This window comes from Pseudorasbora parva, chromosome 2, assembly GCF_024679245.1.
Source record: "Pseudorasbora parva isolate DD20220531a chromosome 2, ASM2467924v1, whole genome shotgun sequence".
NCBI lineage: Eukaryota > Metazoa > Chordata > Actinopteri > Cypriniformes > Gobionidae > Pseudorasbora > Pseudorasbora parva.
In genome coordinates, this window is record NC_090173.1 from 4,200,706 (window position 1) to 4,220,090 (window position 19,385).

Below are 19,385 nucleotides of genomic sequence, written 5' to 3' on the forward strand. Positions count from 1 at the left end.
AAAAAAACCATCAAGTTCTGTTTGGGTTCACAGTAAAAATACCACATTTTTGCTGCCGTTTTTCTTGAAATTATATTAATTTAATCCATTCTCAGAATAAATTTATGTAAAATTGGGACATCAAATGAGCTAGATGGAAACTTCAGGTCATCTTGTTTAAAATGATATATGGCACTTGATGCAAACTGATAGAATGGGTGAGAAAAACAAAGAAAAGAAGAGGCACGTCAGGCGCCTCAAAAATGTTCTAGGTCTTTAAGGGTTAAATATCATCCGTTCTCTCTAGCTTTTGATTAGATTGATATTGTAGATTTCAGATTATTATTTTAGATTGTATCAGGTCTAATGTGTTCATATTGTGTATCTGCCTTGCTTCTTTTTTTGCTTTCCTTTATATGCACATCGCCTTACTGTACAGCACTTTGGCATAACTCTGTTGCTTGTAAATGCTATATAAATAAAATGCATCTCGACTTGCAGCAAATATATCCATCTTCTCAATTTATTGCAACATACACATGGCAATAGTAAAGCACATTCACACAATTTATATAATAAAACAAAATTACATGTGAGAATACAACCTAGATATTATCTGGGGAGGAACCATAGATTATATCACCTGATCAAACTCTGATGTGTCCTGTCTGAATACTTTTATGTGTTTCCAGGAAGAGTTTCAGATTGAATCTCGTCTCAGTGTTGAACACTTGAAATGTTCTTTACAGAGTTAATTTTTTGGTGCTTTTTAGGTTCATCATCTCCAGCCTTGATTTACAAATGAAGCGTTTTTTACACTGAGGGCAGGACAGATTCTTTGGCTTTCTGTTTTTTTAATTCTTGGTCACGTCCATCAGGTCTAAAAGAAACATTAAATCAAGTGAGATTTCAAATGAGGGACAAATGTGAAGCTCAAAGTCAAGATCACTGAAGAGTTCAATAGTCCTTTCAATCCCATCAAATCTGCTCGACAACTGCTGTGCTCGATTATGATCTACTTTAAATGTCATGAAAATTATTTGATTTGTAAAGCACTAGTTTTGTGACCATCAGCATGTTGTTCAGTCTCATGATGAATGAATGAGGAATGAAGAATAAACACCAACTCTTTGTTCTTCAGTCTCATGATGAATGAATGAGGAATGAAGAATAAACACCAACTCTTTGTTCTTCAGTCTCATGATGTTTCAGGTTCTGGATCACTGACGTTCTCTCTGTCATCTCCTTTCAGTTGCTTTGTGATATTTCTGCCAAAAAATTATGTGTTTATATAGCGCTTTACTATGTTCTACTGTACAAAGTAATACAGCAGCAGTGCGCTCAATAGTCATCGGTGAGAGGAGCGAGAGAAAGCTGATTTAGTGGAGGGGGAATAATAGAAGGCCATGATTGATGAAGGCCAATGGAGGGAATTTGGCCAGGATTACAGCCATTGGGCTACAGGGTCATTTGGCTGTGATTAACTTCAACAGAAGATACTCTTTTTTTTGTTTTGTTTGCTCAGCACATAAATATGAACGACTCACCGTGATTTCAGACTGTGGTGATGTGGTTTCTCCACCGCATGGATCTTCATGTGTTTCTTCAGGCAATTTTTAATAGAGAAACTCTTCTCGCACTGATCACACGTGTGCGGCTTCTCTCTGCTGTGAATCCTCCCATGTGATTTCAGATGTCCTGACTGACTGAATCTCTTGTCACAGTGTGAACACTTGTACGTTTTTTCTCCAGTGTGAATCTTCTCATGTGATTTCATATTTTCTGAGCGACTGAATCTCTTGTCACAGTGTGAACACTTGTAAGGTTTTTCTCCAGTGTGAATCCTCTGGTGCTGTTTTAACTTACTCCCTGTAGTAAAAGTCTTCTCACACTCAAAGCACATGTACTCTCTCACACCAGTGTGTAGTTTCTCATGTGCTTTTAAATTACACATCAGTGAAAAACTATTTCCACATGTAGAACATGAATGTGGCTTCTCCTTCGTATGAACTCTCAGGTGTGTCGTCAGGTGTGATGTCTTAGTAAATGTTTTCCCGCAGTGATCACATGAGAACGGCTTCTCTCCGGTGTGGATCCTCATGTGAACATTAAGATTCAATTTGCTTGAGAATCTCTTTTCACACTGATCACACATGTATGGTTTCTCTCCGGTGTGGATTTTCATGTGTACTTTAAGATGGCTTGACTGCGTGAAAGTCTTCCCACATTGATCACATGAGAACGGCTTCTCTCCGGTGTGGATCTGCATGTGTCCCTTAAGGTGTCCTAGTTGCATGAAGCTCTTCCCACATTGATCACATTCAAACGGCCTCTCTCCAGTGTGAACTCTCATGTGAATCTCAAGATGTGTTTTGCTTCTGAAACTCTTTCCACACTGAGTGCAGGTTGTAGATTTCTTGGCTCTTGTTTTCTTTATAAATGTCTTTTTAGTCTGTGAGCGACTCAAAGGTTTTTCTCCAGGTTTGACATGATGTTCCTCCTCCACTTCTCTCAGTTCTTCACTCTCCTCACTCTCTTCCATCACCTCTGAAACCAAAGAAAAAATGTGTAATTTAATTTTCAGTAAATCAAAATAAGAGAGAAATATGTAAAAGAACATAAAAGTGAGCCCTGAGGCCTGTTGCATGAATCTAGCTAAACAAACTCCGAGTTTCAGAGTAGGTTTAGAGTTAACAAATCCAGATAAATCCAACCTGGTTTAGATCACGTTCAACCGTTTCTCAAAGCTCGGTATAAACTTTCTCTGTCAACTCAGGTTTAATTCAGAGTTACCGATGAAGTGCGTCCACCTGAAAGTGTGACACGTGCACCAAATATCACAGTGTCCGTGTGATTCACTTCTCTCAGGGTTCTTGCAGGTTTCAGTAAGTTAAATTTAAGACCTTTTTAAGACCTTTTAAGACCATTATGAGTGAAATTTAAGACCAACACGACGCATTACTAAAAGCATTATAAATGATCTCAGAAACCCTCAAACATTCTATTTTTATTGATTCAGTTATAGAATCATTAAATAAACTCAGAAACTGATATCAAAATACTGAGTCCGATATTTTCGCATGTGGTTTTTCGTATTCCGAAAAATTTGTTACGCACAGAGATCTTGCACACTGAGTCCGATGCGTATTAATGAATGCGTTACGGGAATAAAAACGCAAAACAAGACAAAGTGAGGTCTAGTGAGGATAATTTGTTTGTCCTGAGGAGATGTGGAGAGACTCCTGTGATCGCGTAGAGTTTCCCCTCCTTATCAAGCGGGATCAAGACCGACCGATTAAAAGTGCCAGTTTTATGCTTTGCTAGCGATACTGGAGACACATATTAAAAAGAAGACCACTAACTTCCGTGAATCAATTGATCCCGAACACCTGGCAGTATGTCTATGGATCTGATCACACACACACACACACACACACACACACACACACACACACACACACACACACACACACACACACACACACACACACACACACACACACACACAGAGCTTTACAGAGACTTGATGTGCTATAATTATAGCTGTGATATAATAATATTATTTGTGGTATTTTTGCTAGAATAATAATTTACGCACTTCCAAAAATAAATTCGACCTCACGTTATGTCAATCACGCTTGCACACTGCCTCCGAAACTTTCGTCCGTCAAAAATTTTTTTGGAACAGGTTCGATTTTCTGCGTTTTCGCATCCGTAAAAACGCATTTAGAGACGTTTTGACAACTCAGAGCCACCATACATATTATTCTAGCAAAAATGCTACAAATATTATTATATCACAGTTATAATTATAGCACATCAAGTCTCCCCTTACGAAAGGAAAATATATTTACCAATATATTTTCTTGAAATATATTTTAATATATGGAATAATATATTGATGGCATTATAAAATATATTATATATTCATGCAATATATTGGAAAATATACAAATGATTGCCGCTTTCAATATATTGGAAAATATAAATATTAAATCCCATAACGTTATATGTGAATATATTGCATGATATTTTCAAATATATTGCAATATATTTTTGTTTCGTAAGGGTCTGTAAAGCTCTGTCTTTCTGTCTGTCTGTCTGTCTGTGTGTGTGTGTATGTGTGTGTGTGTGTGTGTGTGATCGGATCCATAGACATACTGCCAGGTGTTCGGGATCAATTGATTCACAGAAATTAGTGGTCTTCTTTTAAATATGTCTCCAGTATCGCTAGCAAAGCATCAAACTGAGCCACTGAAACTGCAACTTTGAATCGGTCGATCTGGATAATCCCGCTAGATAGGGAAACTCTCCTCTCTACGCGATCACAGGAGTAACGTTAGATGAACCCATTATCTCCTCAGGACAAACAAATCATCCTCACTAGACGTCACTTTGTCTTGTTTTGCGTTTTTTTCCGTAACACATTCATTAATAAGCATCGGACTCAGTGTGCAAGGTCTCTGTGCGTGACGAGTTTTTCGGATCACGAATATGAAAAAACGTATGCGATAATATCGGACTCAGTGTGCAAAGACCCATGTTCTTTGAAAACGCGCGTAGACACAAGTGCATACCAGACAAAACAACCAACCTATGATAGGGGCGGATCTACGGTTGGGCCTGAGATTGACAGCTGCCCACCCAGTCAGATCAAATACATCAGAATACATTACGCTTAACCCTATTAGAATGCGAGTGTTGGCGCCAGCATATTAAAGCGCTATTTGACCGTAAATCCTCAACATTTGGCGCGCTTAAAAAAATCCTTAAAGACAAATAGCGCTTTTTGCCAAAATATGGTTTATTACGGTAATTTCTTGCTTTCCGTTTGCCAATCGCAGCTTTCTGAAAAGCTGAAGGAAAAGTGTAAGGAGTAAAAATGCATGAAGCAGTCGGGTAAAGAAAACTAAAAGGTTTTGTTTCTGAACGGAAGTAAAAGTTTTAAGACTTTGGTAAATTAAATTTAAGACCTAGGATGAAAATCTGGGCGTTTTTAAGACTTTTTAAGGCCTTAAATGTAACTTTCTGAATTTAAGACTTTTTAAGACCCCGCGGGAACCCTGTTGTGGCAAGGGGGGCGTGGTTCAGCGGGGTCTGCAGCGGGAGAGAGAGCCGCGGGACGAGCGGTAAGTGAGTGGGTTGGAAGCAGATTAATAACACCTGTCTCTCGTTCCAGTAATGAGCGCGGAGAGGGTACAAAACATCGGTGGAACCGGAGATCGAGGAGAGAGAGAGTCGGACTGTTGGTGCGACACACCCAAGAGACTGAGTTTAACCCGGAAGCCGGAAGTGCTGTGAACCAGAAGTGATTATTGAGTTTGACTGAAGGCACACGTTGAGTGTGTTATTGACTTTGCTATACTATAATAAAAGAGAAGCATCAACAGTCCAGCCGACCCCTGTGTCCTCTTCCTTCCTTATTATATCGAACTTACTACACCTGTCTCTTCTGAAGATTGAGAGATCATTTTGAAAATTAATATGAAATTAAATGTGTTTACAAGGCAGGAATAAACACTACTGCTACAGCGAAATTTTGAGAAGGCAGCTGAAAGAATATCTGAGTATATCAATGCATGATGTGAATCAAAGAAATATGCCAAATAATTATAGGTTCACAAAGAGTTCAAATGAATACACGTTGTTTAAAAGAATTATGAATGAATGAATAAACATTCTATTATTCTGTTTAACTCTTTATATTTTGCTAGTTCGATCAGATGCCAATGCCACTTAGAGTTTCCCACCGGCCATTAATCCGGATCTCACGGAGGTTAGGGCTGCTCGACTATGGCAAAAATCATAATCACAGTTATTTTGGTCACTATTGAAATTATGGATATTTAATAAGATTATTGGTGGGTGATGTGATCAAAATATTTTCATGATACGAGTCATTTTAAATGTTATCGATACTTCAGCATAAACTAATGCTAGGTTAATTAAAGTAAGTAAAAAGTCTTCAAAACAGCTCCTGAAGACAAGTAAACAGTCAGCAATATGAATTACAAACAAAACCGACAAAAAATAGATAAAACAGAAGAAAAGGACAAATGAAATAAACAGTGCTTGAGATTTTTCAGGAAGACCAACTTACAGTGGAACTCAGATCAGTGATAAACTACAACATAAATGTAAAATAACACTGCTGTATACATTAAATATAGACAAATCCTTATTACTTATCTTTTATACCACAGTTTACAATCAAGAGCAGGGAGTGATTTTATCTTTGTATTTTGTTAACAATAGTAGATTTATTAGGCTGCTGTCACTTTAAGAGCTAATGCAGGGATCTGTATATAATGTTACACACGCTCACAAATATTTAAATAGCAGCTCTGTTTAATCCCCTACTCAGTTATGGCTCAAACAATAATCAGAGGTTATGACTAGAACTTGCTAACTGCTTGCTAACATCTCAAGAGTAAGTCAGCAGTTCACACCTTGTTGAGAAACAGGAGGTAACTTTAATAAAGATCCTGGGAAAGTTTCTCTAAACTCTCTTAACTTCTGTTACATGTTGTTCTGTTTCTCCAGAGACAAGAGCATTGTTTCAGTCACTCTAAACATGACTGTTAATTCACTGGCATTGATATAAGACATTATAATCTAATTATAATATTTCTTCTATAATTTACGATTTTTTTTTAGCTTAAGTTATAATTACAGTCCTGTCAGCCATTCTGTTAAGGTCATTTACCTGATACCATTTGCTGTTTATTGGTAAACTAAAATGAAAAATGTCCATCATTTTGGTAACATGGTTGCAAAAAAGGCAACCCAGATGTAAAATAAGGAGCTAATGTGACCTGATGTTGACGATCAATATGAAAGTTTATCAAACCTCCCTCTAATGACTATTTGTTAAATTCAGTACCTATTTGATAGTGTAACTGTTTCTCTAAATGTGCTGAAGTGTTGAATCTTCCTATCATGAATGTTCTCCAGCATCATGAATGAAAGAAGAATAAACACCAACCTCTTTGTTCTTCAGGATCTTCAGTGTGTTTCATTCTGCAGGTTCTGGATCACTCTTGTTCTCACTGTCCTCTTTAATGAACTCAGTCTTTGCAGATTTCAGCTCTTCCTGATGCTTTGATGCTCGTCTTCACTTGTGGACTGATGGGAATATTCCAGCATTTATTGATCAACTGATGTGGGAGGAGCTTCACTGATGATGTGATTGTGGGAGGAGCATCACTGATGATGTGATTGTGGGAGGAGCTCCACTGATGATGTGATTGTGGGAGGAGCTTCACTGATAATAGGTGTGTTGGACATCGGCTGCGGCTGGATGCATGCGATCGGCGAGAGTAGGCGAGTGCAGGCGGGGAGGAGCTGCAAACGGAGACGTGAAGTCGGACACTTTCTACCTCCCGCAGTGACGCTTGCGCTGCGTTTGCAAACTTTATCACAGCTGAAGTTAAATAAATGCAATATTTCTCAAATACACAGATGTTTTAGATGACATTTTCATGCAACACTTTATGTACTGCTTAATAAAGCGTCTATTTGGACAAGATTAAAGTTCAACATATAAACCTACACTATCAATGAAGTGGTGTCAATGGTTTTTATCAGTTTTAGTTTGATAAACATGACAGTATAACATCGCAACTATATGAAAAGAGGTTTTACTGTTATAAATAAATGATTTGTGAGCATTTGTGTAACAAGGTTTTAGAATAAACACGAAACACACGTGATCGCTGTCATGCGGTGAATCCGGCCAATCGTAGATCAGCTGTGTCGTCATCAGAGCCAATCGTGGATCAGCTGTGTCATCATCAGAGCCAATTGTGGATCAGCAGAGCTCGAGCAGCCTCCTGCAGTCCCCCTTGAGAATCTGCAGCGGCTGCATCAGCCGGCTGCTCTCGAATCGCTCTCGCGGTATTTTGTTGACATACGTCACAGGCATGTGCCGTCGGCGCTGCCTCAAGTCGGACAAAATTTCTAACTGGCATGCACTGCTTCAAGTCAGCCACCGATCGGCCTGCGCATCGCTGGGTGAAGTCGAACAAGCCAAATGTGATTGCTGTGGGAGGAGCTTCACTGATGATGTGATTAATGTAGGAGGAGCTTCACTGATGATGTGATTAATGTATGAGGAGCTTCACTGATGATGTGATTGATGTGGGAAAAGTTAATCTGCCAAAAATCTAAAATATTTCAGTTACTGAGTTTGTTTTATACTAAATGACAGAAAATACATTTTCATATCCAAGAAACGTTAATATCTAACAAAGCCGAACACTTCTGCAAAAGCAAGAGTCCAGCCTCTAACATACACACACCTCAAAGGAATCAATACATGACGAGACAAAGGCCATATTTGAGCATTTCCACCCCAGGCCTGAAACAGGGAGCTATAAGCAGGAACATCCGTTCCAGTCTCATGCTTTAATATCTCTCAGGATTCTGCCCTGAGCCTGATATAATAGAATTTATTTTGGAATATTCTGATAGATTACAATAAATTAAGTTCTAATCAATAAAAACATTACACAATATGCAGAAATATATAGAAAATAATTAATAACTTAAATAGTTGAACTAATAAATTAACTTAAATAATTAAACTTAAATGAACACTTATAAATAATGCTTATAAATGATTTTATGTTTCGTTTTGTTTAAGTTTTATTATGTTTATGTGGGCAGTCGTCTGTGAGGGGCTCTCCTTATATAGTTAATGCTTTATCTACTGTTTTTATTAGCATTTGTAACAAGGTTTTTAGATTGGATTTTTAGATTTAGATTTTAGATTATATATATATATATATATATATATATATATATATATATATATATATATATATATATATATATATATATATATAAAGATCATTTGTGACCATCACATCCCCTCAGTCTGTTGACACCAATGAAATGAGCTTTAAGTGTGAATTTACAGGAGATGTGAAGACATCATCATAATAAATGAGGTGAAAACAGGAACTATTGAGATGAAATAAAGAGTCTTTTCAGCAGCTCTGTTAATATTGATGAGCTTCAGACTATCAACACTCATTCAACAAGACATTCAGGATCATCAGCAGATCATCTCACTTTATTCTGACTGTTTGCTCTTACAAACACATTATTACACTCAGGATACCAAAATCATATTTAAATGCTCTATTAAAAGATAATTTACCACAAAATGACATAGTTTAACTTTATAATAACTACATTCAATATAATAAATTCATTTGATCATTAACATGTTAGTTCTGTACATAAACTGACAATGACCATAAAACCTTTAATAATAAAGAGCACCACAAAGCAAAATGTATTGTTTCCGGTTTCAAAATGAACATTTATGTATAGATTTAAAATGTCTCATATGGCTCAATATACATTTACATGTAATCATTTAGCAAACGCTTTTATCCAAAGCGACTTACAAAAGAGGAGAGCAATAGAAGCAACTAAACAAACAAGGGCAACAGCATGCAAGGGCTGTAAGAAGTCTCAGTTAATCGAACAGAACACAAACTTTTTTAAATAAATAAACAATAGAAAATTGGATTTGTTTGCTAGTGCTAGTCTTTATGTATGTAGTCTTTATGCTCTCAGTATGTCGCCCGAGGGGCCCCAGGAGCCACTGTGCAAAATTTGGGGCCCCTAGCACCTTTGTAAAAAAACTCCCACCCCCCATTTATTTCAATGGGCTTACCCTAGTGGTTTCATGTACACCGCTTCGAAAGGGCCGATCGACTAGGGGGCGCCATTTTTTTTATCGCCACGGGCCCCTGGAGTGGGCGGAAAAGTTTGGTGGCCCTACGACCTCGTTTAGGGGTCAAAAGGTCAAAAAAGCGTCCGCGGGTCCATCAAAGCATTATGTGATTAAATAGAGCGTGGGACGGCCCCTGTACGGAGACGGAAGGTCTTGGGGCCTTGAGATTTGAGATTTGGACTCTCCAGGGCCCCCAATGACTTACGGCCCTGAAGCGTGTTAACATAAGACCTTCTCGAAAAAAAGTTGCTTTCTTGCATCCAAAAATCACTTGAAAGCCTCTGTCTTTATAAGAGTGATAGAGGCCTGAGTGAGAGATTAGGTTTAAAGGCTGATTTTTTTTGCCTGCGCTCTACAGCCTGGCGCTCTCAGTATGTCACCCGGGGGAGGGGCCCAGGAGCCACTTTGCAAAATTTGGGGCCCCTATCACCTTTGTAAAAAACTCCCACCCCCCATTTATTTCAATGGGCTTACCCTAGTGGTTATATGTACACCGCTTCAAAAGGGCCGATCGACTAGGGGCCGCCATTTTTCTTATCGTCAAGGGCCCCTGGAGTGGGCGGAAAAGTTTGGTGGCCCTACAACCTTGTTCAGGGGTCAAGAGGTCCAAAAAGCAGCAAGCACATGTTTATAATTTCCACTGAAATTTTTTGCTGATTTTTTTTAAGGCCTTTCCCAAACTTTGATGAATTTGGCTCTTTTATATGTTGTTACAGGGGGCCCCACAGACAAGTGTCTGACGCCCCTAGGTCTGGCGTCCCCTAGGGGGGGAGGAGGAGCCAAGGCAGGACCCGTACACGGACCTATTATTTAAAGGGTAAGTGGGACGTGTAGGAAAATTGCTTTGAAAGGGCCGATTGACTAGGGGGCACCATTTTTCTTATCACAACGGGCCACTGGAGTGGGTGGAAAAGTTTGGTGGTCCTACGACATCGTTCAGGGGTCAAAAGGTCAAAAAAGCAACAACTTTATTAATTAAGTTTGGTGGGTCTACGAACTCGTTTGGGTGTCAAAAGGTCAAAAGGAGGGAAAAGCACATGTTTGTATTTTTCACTGAATATTTTTTTAAGGCCTTCCCAAACTCTGAGAGATTTTGATCTTTAATATGTTGTTTATGAGGGCCCCACAAACAAGCATTCGATGCCCCTAGGTCCTTACCCCCAATTTAAGGGTTTTATTCACTGAAATAGAGGAACGTCCCAGCTGCAATGTATTTAGTGGCCTTCAAATAGAGGATCCATGGACACTGCATTTTTTTATGCAAATTAAACACTATTGTGACATGAAACAGGCATGGATTGGTAGAGTACAGTAGAGGTGGTTTTATAAGAAATATTGACTATAATTATTAAAAATACACATAATTAACATGTGTCCACAGGGCCTTTACAAGGAGTCCACTGAATACATCAGAGGTGGGATGTTTTCTTGTGTTTTTTTACTAACACAAAAACATCCCATTTCTGATGTATTCAGTGGGCTCTTGATACTGGTTTCGTGGACATTCAGTTTTTATGCAAACTATACACTATTGTGACATGAAACAGACATGGATTGGTTCCACTGAGTGTGTAGAGTACAGTAGAGGTGGTTTTATCAATAATATTGGTAATAATTATTAACAATACACTTAATTAACATGTGTCCACAGGTCCATTACAAGGAGCCCAGTGAATACATCAGAAGTGGGATGTTCTCTTGTTTTTGCACCAATACAGGAACAGTATTAATCTTTCCTGCCAACATATTCTGATGAAACCTATTTATCTGCACTCAGCAGGGCCCCCTGAGTCGGCACATCAAGTTTCATTCCAGAATTCCTCTGTCCCTGAACCCTGTATTTTGGTGAATGGGATCAATTGCATGTGGGATCTCTGTATCTCAGCTCTGAAAGGTTCTAGCACCACTAAACTTGGATTGCTGTCTACGTCTCAGTGCCGTCTATCAGAATCCAGAGTTTTGAGAAAATTGGAAACATTTTTTTCCCACCCAAAAAATCAGTAAGGCATACGTGGAACATTTTTGAGTTTCTCGGATCTTCTTTAAACTCTGGATTCTGATAGAAGGCACTGAGACATAGAGAGGAATGCAAGTCCTTGCTCTCTAGACCCGTCCAGATCTGAGATATGGAGATCCCACATGCAAGTTTTCCCATTATACAAAATACTAGGTTCATGGACAGTGGAATTTTGTGGTGAAACTTGATGCTATGGACTCAGGGTCACCTGCTGAGTGCAGTTTATAGTTCATATCATGACAAGAACTTGAATTAAAAAAAAAAAATTCTACCTAAGCACTATCTGGAGTGCACTGAATACATTGCAATTGGGATGTTTTCCCTTTTTTGCACTAAATATTACTGGAACATCCCATTTCTGATGTATTCAGTGGGCCCTTGATACTGGTTTCATGGACATTGTTTTTTATGCAAACTATACACTGCTGTGACATGAAACAGATATGGATTGGTTCCACTGAGTGTGTAGAGTACAGTAGAGGTGGTTTTATCAATAATATTGTTCATATTTATGAAACATACACTTAAATAACATGTGTCCACTGGGCCTATACAAGGTGGTCAGCATCGGTCAGCTGGGGGCTAGGGGTCATTCCGTCACTTTAGTGGGTAAGTAGACAAATAGTGGTTTTGTGGGATGGGGGGGCCTGGGAGTGGGACTGCGTAGCGCCACCCTGTGGAGAAAGGACAAACTGCTTTTTGTGGCCCCAAACTTCTGCGGGCTCCCATCGGGCCCCTGAGAGGGTCAGGCCCACCAAAATCATTCAGGGTCAGTCAGGCGGATATCGGTGCCCCGCCCCTAAACATTTTTGAGGGGGCGGTGCGCAGCGCCCACAAGGCCACGTACACAACCCATTTAACCACTGCCTAGAGGGACGCGTTTGAAAAATGCCGTGCTTTGTGGAGAAATCAATTAGTTTCCAAACAGCCATGAAAAGTGACATTTTGTTGGTTGATTGTAGGGGTGGGTGATCTGATGATTTTATCGTCTCTGTCATGTGTAATCGTGGCAATAGGGCTGTGAGAGGAATTTCATTTAGGTTTTTCAGAATAATCAGAATGAAAGATTTGATTTGTCTGTTTTTTGCATAAAAAAAGCATGAAATTAATATTCATTCTCTTGCCAGGAGGTGGCACTCATGGAAAAGCAGAAATTCAGCCACTTTCTGTTTCAGACACCTGTTTTTTACAGAGAACATCAAATAGTAATTTTTATTTTATTTGCTGTGGTGCTTATCAACAATACAGCGTCACTTCCAGAATATTCCTACTTCAGTTTTTACATGACACAATTGACACATCTGAGCATGTCTGTCTGACTATGCCAGAAAATACATTTTAATATCCAAGAAACTTTATTATCTAACAAATCTAAAGCACTTTTGCAAAAGCAACTCCAGAGTCCCGTCTCTAACATACACACACCTCAAAGGAATCAATACATTACGAGACAAAGGCTTCACCATATTTGAGCATTTCCACCCCAGGGAGACTTAAGCAGGAACATCCGTTCCGGTCTCATGCTTTAATATCTCTCAGGATTCTGCACTGAGCCTGATATAATAGTAGAATTTATTTGGGAATATTCTCATAGATTACAATAAATTAAGTTCTAATCAATAAAAACATTATACAATATGCAGAAATATAGAAAATAATAAATTAAACACTTCCAAATATAAATAATGCAAATAATGACCATCAAATGCCTTTAGTCTGCTGAGCCCAGTGAAATGTAGCCTGGCTCTGCCCGCCTACGTACTTCCGCTCAATTTTCATTTTCCTTCAGTACTACGTCTGGGACTGCTGTGTAGTCTTAGGTTTTCTCCGAACAAATTTTTACCGGTCCAATCAGCGAACAGAGGGCGTGGCTGAGAACAATGACGTTGATGTCGAGCGCTAGTTTGAGATGTAGTTCAGTAATGGCGGCGGAGAAAGATGCAAACTAAACCATTCATTGCATTGTGGCACCGCTGCCGAATATCCAGAAGTTAAAGCCGGAGCAATAACAGTCTTTGCTGGGGTTTGTTGGTGGCCCTCCAACAGGGTAAACTCGGGAAAAGTTTGATTTTCCAGATCGCTTCGTTAGTGATGAAGGAGTTGGCTGAAGCTATTCGGACAGTAACTGTTTCTCGTGGGGTCGGAAGGTATTGCCATCATTTAATTTACAGGGACTGGTCAGTTATTTTATTGCCATCCGTCTCTCACCACCCGCGTAAAAATCCCCGGCCGAATTACCGACTGCTTTTGACAAACGCAAGGTTGTGTTGATGTAACAGCTGTCCGAATCCACGTCTCTGAGTTTTCAACAATATATCACTTCAAAATTCACTGTTTGTAATCATTTTTGACCACTGCAGAACACCATACGGTTGCTTTGCTGTTATTAGGATGCATTTATAGACTTGTATTTCCTTAAAAGGCTGGCAAGTATTTAGAAGAGCAATATATTTCATCATCGCTCAAACAAATTAAAATAAAAGCACTTAAACATTTGAATTGGTCCGTTATTTATCGCAGCATTTATTATCATACCAAGCATATGACATTTTATTTACAGCATACAATCATGTTACGGACCGCGTGAGTGCCGCGTTCCCGATCACAAAACTCTCCCCTCCACCGTGGCGTGAATAAATCACAATCCGAATGCACGAGTTTTAGGTTTTATCCTATAGTTTTATCACTGAGGTGGCATGCACATGTGCACTTTTATTTTGTCGGATATCCATGAGTAAAACAGGCGAAGGGCGCATGACATACGTCACGACCAAACGTTAGCGATTGGTTATGGCAGATCCAGAGTGGCTCAGGGCAGATCAAATAGTTTTAAACCTCAACAGGGTGCCCGCCTTCACGGAAATAAACCCTTGTCAATGGAGAGAGGCCAGACAAATGAATGTACAAATGTACATTCAGTCTATGTACAAATGAAATGTACGAGAGTCTAGTAAGACCAGTCTAAATGAAATTAGCTTTAAGTGTGAATTTACAGGAGATGTGAAGACATCATCATAATAAATGAGGTGAAAACAGGAACTATTGAGATGAAATAAAGAGTCTTTTCAGCAGCTCTGTTAATATTGATGAGCCTCAGACTATCAACACTCATTCAACAAGACATTCAGGATCATCAGCAGATCATCTCACTTTATTCTGACTGTTTGCTCTTACAAACACATTATTACACTCAGGATATATGACAAAAGATTATTAAACTGCTCCACTGAAAGACAATACTGTATATCTCACAATATGATATGGCTGAAAAGTCAATAAACAAAAACAAAAAACTAATGATGCTCAGGTAAATAACTATCCCACAACACCATAATGTCCATATGAGTCTAATTATAATTTGACTTTCTAATAACTATATTAATTGCAAGTTATTAAATCCAGGGTTTCTGCAGGTTTTATGAAGGTAAATGTAAGACGTTTTTAAGACCAATTGAAGGGAACATAACACATCAGCATGTTCTATAAATGTCTCACAGTGAGATGTATTAGTGACACTTCAAAGTTTGAAAAAACTATTTCCAACAGATTTCCATAACTTAATAATACCAACAAAAATTCTTGTGAAATAATTTATGATTAAAACAAGAATGAACACATTTCTGTCTATGGATTTATAAAAATCAAGTGAATTCAAATGCAAGGATATTTTCAAACCCAATTACAAATATTTGTTCTTGTTTTAAGCATAAACTTCCTTACTTTTGTTAAATTTCTCAGAAAACAAGACTTCATTTCTTCATTTGGTATGTCAAGTAAAATGTATTTGGATTTAAGGATGTTTAGATATTTGTACATTTTGTAGTTCAATTTGTGGCCATATGAAATCTGAATGAAGTTTAAAGCTTTCATTCATCTTCAGAACACAAATAATGATATGTGTAATGAAATGGGAAACATTTATGTCCTTCTATTGACAGTCTAAGCAGAGATCATAAAACGAATCCATATGAAATGAGTGGTATATAACAAATCCTCTGAAGAGACTCGATGGCTTTATATGGTGAAGGAAAGTCTGACTGGTTTAAAAAAGAAATAAGGACGAGTAAATGTTGACAAATAACTTTTTGATTTATTCCTCCAAATCTTGACAAATTAATTTGTCATTCTGCATTATACAGTAAATGACATTTTTCATAAAATTGTTCTGCAATTCTGTGACTGTAACAGCTTAATTAAAGTATCATATGGAGCATCATCCAGGTTTTAAATCAGTAGAGGCATACGACAAGGGTGTCCCATTTCACTGTTTCTTTTCTTACTTGTAACACAAACCATGGCCCTATATATTTAAAGAGACATATTTAGTGCTATTAGACTAGACTAGAGAAAGAGTTAAAATACTCTCAATTAGCGGATGACACTGCCATTTTTAAAATTAAACTTAGGGTTAATGAGAGATCTATCATTAAAAGGAAGAATATTATTATCCAAAACTGAAGGGTTGCACGCTTGGTGTATACAGCTCCACAATCAGTCATAAAAGAGGTGGATATTGTTTTGTTGAATTTAATTTCAAAGAACAGACTGCATTATTTAATAAAACACTTCTATGCAATCCATATGAAGATGGTGGTCTAAATGTGTACTTGACTTCAATTACATCTCAAAAAATTCTAAACCCCCAGTTTATCAAAAATGAACTCAGGAATGATATTCCAAATTTTGCCTTTAGATTTCAAATCGTGCTTTATCCACTTGTTCTTAAATACGCAATTAGCTGTATTAATGTAAACAAAGTTCTGGTAAATCTTTCTGAAACTTTCTGATTACATTTTTTATTTTTTTATTTTTTTATGGATAATCATTTTTAAGCATAACTTTTCGCCACACAAATCTGATTTGGAACAACAAATATATGATTTTTAAAAATAAACATCTGGGCCCGTATTCATAAAGAATCTTAATGCAAAGAGTAGCTCCTAGTGACAAAATTCGAATAAATTTTTTAGAAATGTGGGCGTTTACTCTTAAAACTAACAAAAAATCCTAGTAAAGAAAAAAGTCATTCAGAAAGCATCTTAACCCTTAAAAGAGGTCTTAAGGTCAAATTTGTTAGGAGCACAGACGAGGACTTTTAAGAGGCTTAAGAGTTTCTTTAGCAGCGGAGAAAATGGCAGAAAGACAAAGAGGGAGAAGAAATATGTTGCAGACAATGGATGACAGTGAGTTTATAAAACGCTATAGATTAGATCGTGCAGAGATCATGTTTGTGACAGATCTTATTAGAGACACGCTAACATCTCCGACACAGCGCAGGAATGCCATAGCACCAGAAATGAAAGTAATCACTACATATTTTATATTTGGCAACTATTTTGGCAACTATATGGAACAATGCAGCAGTGATGATTTAGGTCTGTCACAACCTTCTGTAAGCAGAGCGATCACACAAACAATCACAGCACTTTCAGAAGCTCATATTGGCCCTCATTTATCAAAAGTGCGTACACCAAATTTCCAGCGTACACCTTGCGTACACCCAAACCCACGGTGACTTTGAGATTTATCAATATGGACGTTGGCGTACGGCACGCTCAAATCCTACGCCAGCTCAGGAGGTGGTGTACGCACGTTTGAGTTAGTGGGAAAATGCGCAGAAAAACAATTCCTAACACCACAAAACGCACTGACAAGATATATTTGACCCACTGTTAAAAACCACAGCAACAACATTCAGTGTTTATTTTTGTGCAACATGAACGTCAATGTTTAATTTGTGTGACTTTACCAAAGCGTTTGATTTGTAGGAATATGTAATCCTCCAGTCGCGAGCCTGTGCGCTTTATCTGACGTTTCAGGCCCGCCTGGCCCGGCAGCTGCGCACGGACTGGGACTAAAATAATTCAGACTGACAAAATAATAAAAATGACCTTCTTCTTTTAAATAATAATAAAATCAATAAAAACGACATTCTTCTTCTAAATAACAAGCGTCATTAAGAATAATAATCATAATAATAAGAAGAAGAATCTTACAAATTGTCATGTAATTATTAATGTGAATAAATGGTACTCCACATCACATCATCATCACTGTCGCACACCCCAATACATGCCGTGATACGACATTAAATGCTAATTATTTCAAAACGTGCTGTAAAATAATGCATTGTGATGGTAATTTATCATCCAAACAGCGATTTAAACTGCTGGAGTGCGCTTCTCAACCCCCACACTATTAACAGTACTCGTAATTTGGGTCCATATTTTGTTTTTGTGAGTGCCTTTATTCCCACTCTTTATACTCTTAAATAAAACAATTTCGTTTTTTTTCCACTTCCCTGGTGATGATCTCGATAGGCGCGTCTCAATCATCTCAATAGTTCAGTAGTCAGAGCACTGATCAGGGAGTCAGCCCATTGACTTATGTCCTAATCAGTGCCCTGACTAGTGGACTAGTGAGATGATTGAGCGCGCCCGATCTCCACGTCGGAGAAGTTTCGCTTCTTTGCCGTCTTCCGTGTGTCCATGGCGTAAAATGAGGCCGTGCGGGAGGCGGATACTTGAATATATAGGGGCGTGTTATTCTAATGACGATCGTTTTCAGCCGCAGGATTTATCAAGGGCAAGTATTGCGTACACCTGGATTGCAGAGGTGCGCACAGTTTCATAAATCAGGCGGTGAGAGGAGTGTAAGCATAATCTTACGCCAACATATACACCCGTTTCTACGCAAGATTGATAAATGAGGGCCATTGTGTCACAGTTCATTTTATTTCCACTGAACATTCCCACATTGCAGGCTCAAAAAACTGCATTTATGAATATAGCAGGCTTCCCTGGTGTTGTTGGAGTAATCGATGGAACCCACATCCGAATTATTGCACCGTCGGAAGACGAGGATGTTTATGTAAATAGAAAGAGTGGAACAATGTTTATAATTCTAAGCCAATCAAATACCTTATATTAAATTAACAGCATGGCAAATAATAAAAGGATTTATATACATACATATAATGTGTGTGAGAGTGAGAGAGAATGGTGAAATAGAACAATTTGCGCTTGTAATTTCAAAGTGAAGGCTAAGAATAGACCCTATACTTAAAAGCGCTCCTTTTTTCCCCTTTTTGGACAAACAACCAATCACAGTCTTTAAAAGATTGTGTCATACGTAGCAACGGGGTCAGCCCCACCTCTTCACGAAGATAAAAGTTTTTGTATTTTCCTCGCTCAGAGTTGCTCTCAGATCGGTCCCGAATAGCTCTTAAGCTAAGACTCCTACGTAAAAGTTTTTAAGCTAAGTTAGGAGTTTTCTGAGAGGACTCTTAGACTCTTTATGAATACGGGGCCAGGGGCCACATTCACAAAACATCTTAAGGCTAAAAGTAGCTCCTAACTTGCCGATTTAGGAGAAACTCTTAAAAATAATGGCCGTTGGTCATAATTTTAGGACTCCTACATTTTTGCTCTAATGGGTCCTGCACACTGTGCGATTTTTCAAAATCCTTTGCGAATGTCGCTTGTCAGACTGTACGAACATGATCCCCGATGTAAGCCATGTCACACTGTAAGATCTCAGTTGTCATTAATGTCAGACTGCACGATAGGGAAGGCGCGCTAAAAACGGACGTGGGCAAGAAAACTCACCCGGAGCTTTATATCATCAATGAATGACGCGTTA

General features: G+C 38.4%; 2 protein-coding genes across 2 annotated transcripts in view; one reads left to right on the top strand and one right to left on the bottom strand.

Moving 5' to 3' along the window:
* Positions 1-19,385, top strand: part of LOC137090092 (zinc finger protein 271-like) — a 105,347-nt gene that overhangs the window by 11,632 nt on the left and 74,330 nt on the right. The gene's annotated exons all lie outside the window — the stretch shown is intronic.
* LOC137090472 (zinc finger protein 431-like) lies at positions 748-2,426 on the bottom strand. The gene is made up of 2 exons (XM_067454436.1): positions 1,527-2,426; positions 748-1,247 (listed from the first exon to the last, which is right to left on the bottom strand). Exons 1-2 carry the CDS (start codon positions 2,330-2,332, stop codon positions 1,178-1,180), a joined length of 876 nt encoding a protein of 291 aa, XP_067310537.1. The 5' UTR covers positions 2,333-2,426; the 3' UTR covers positions 748-1,177.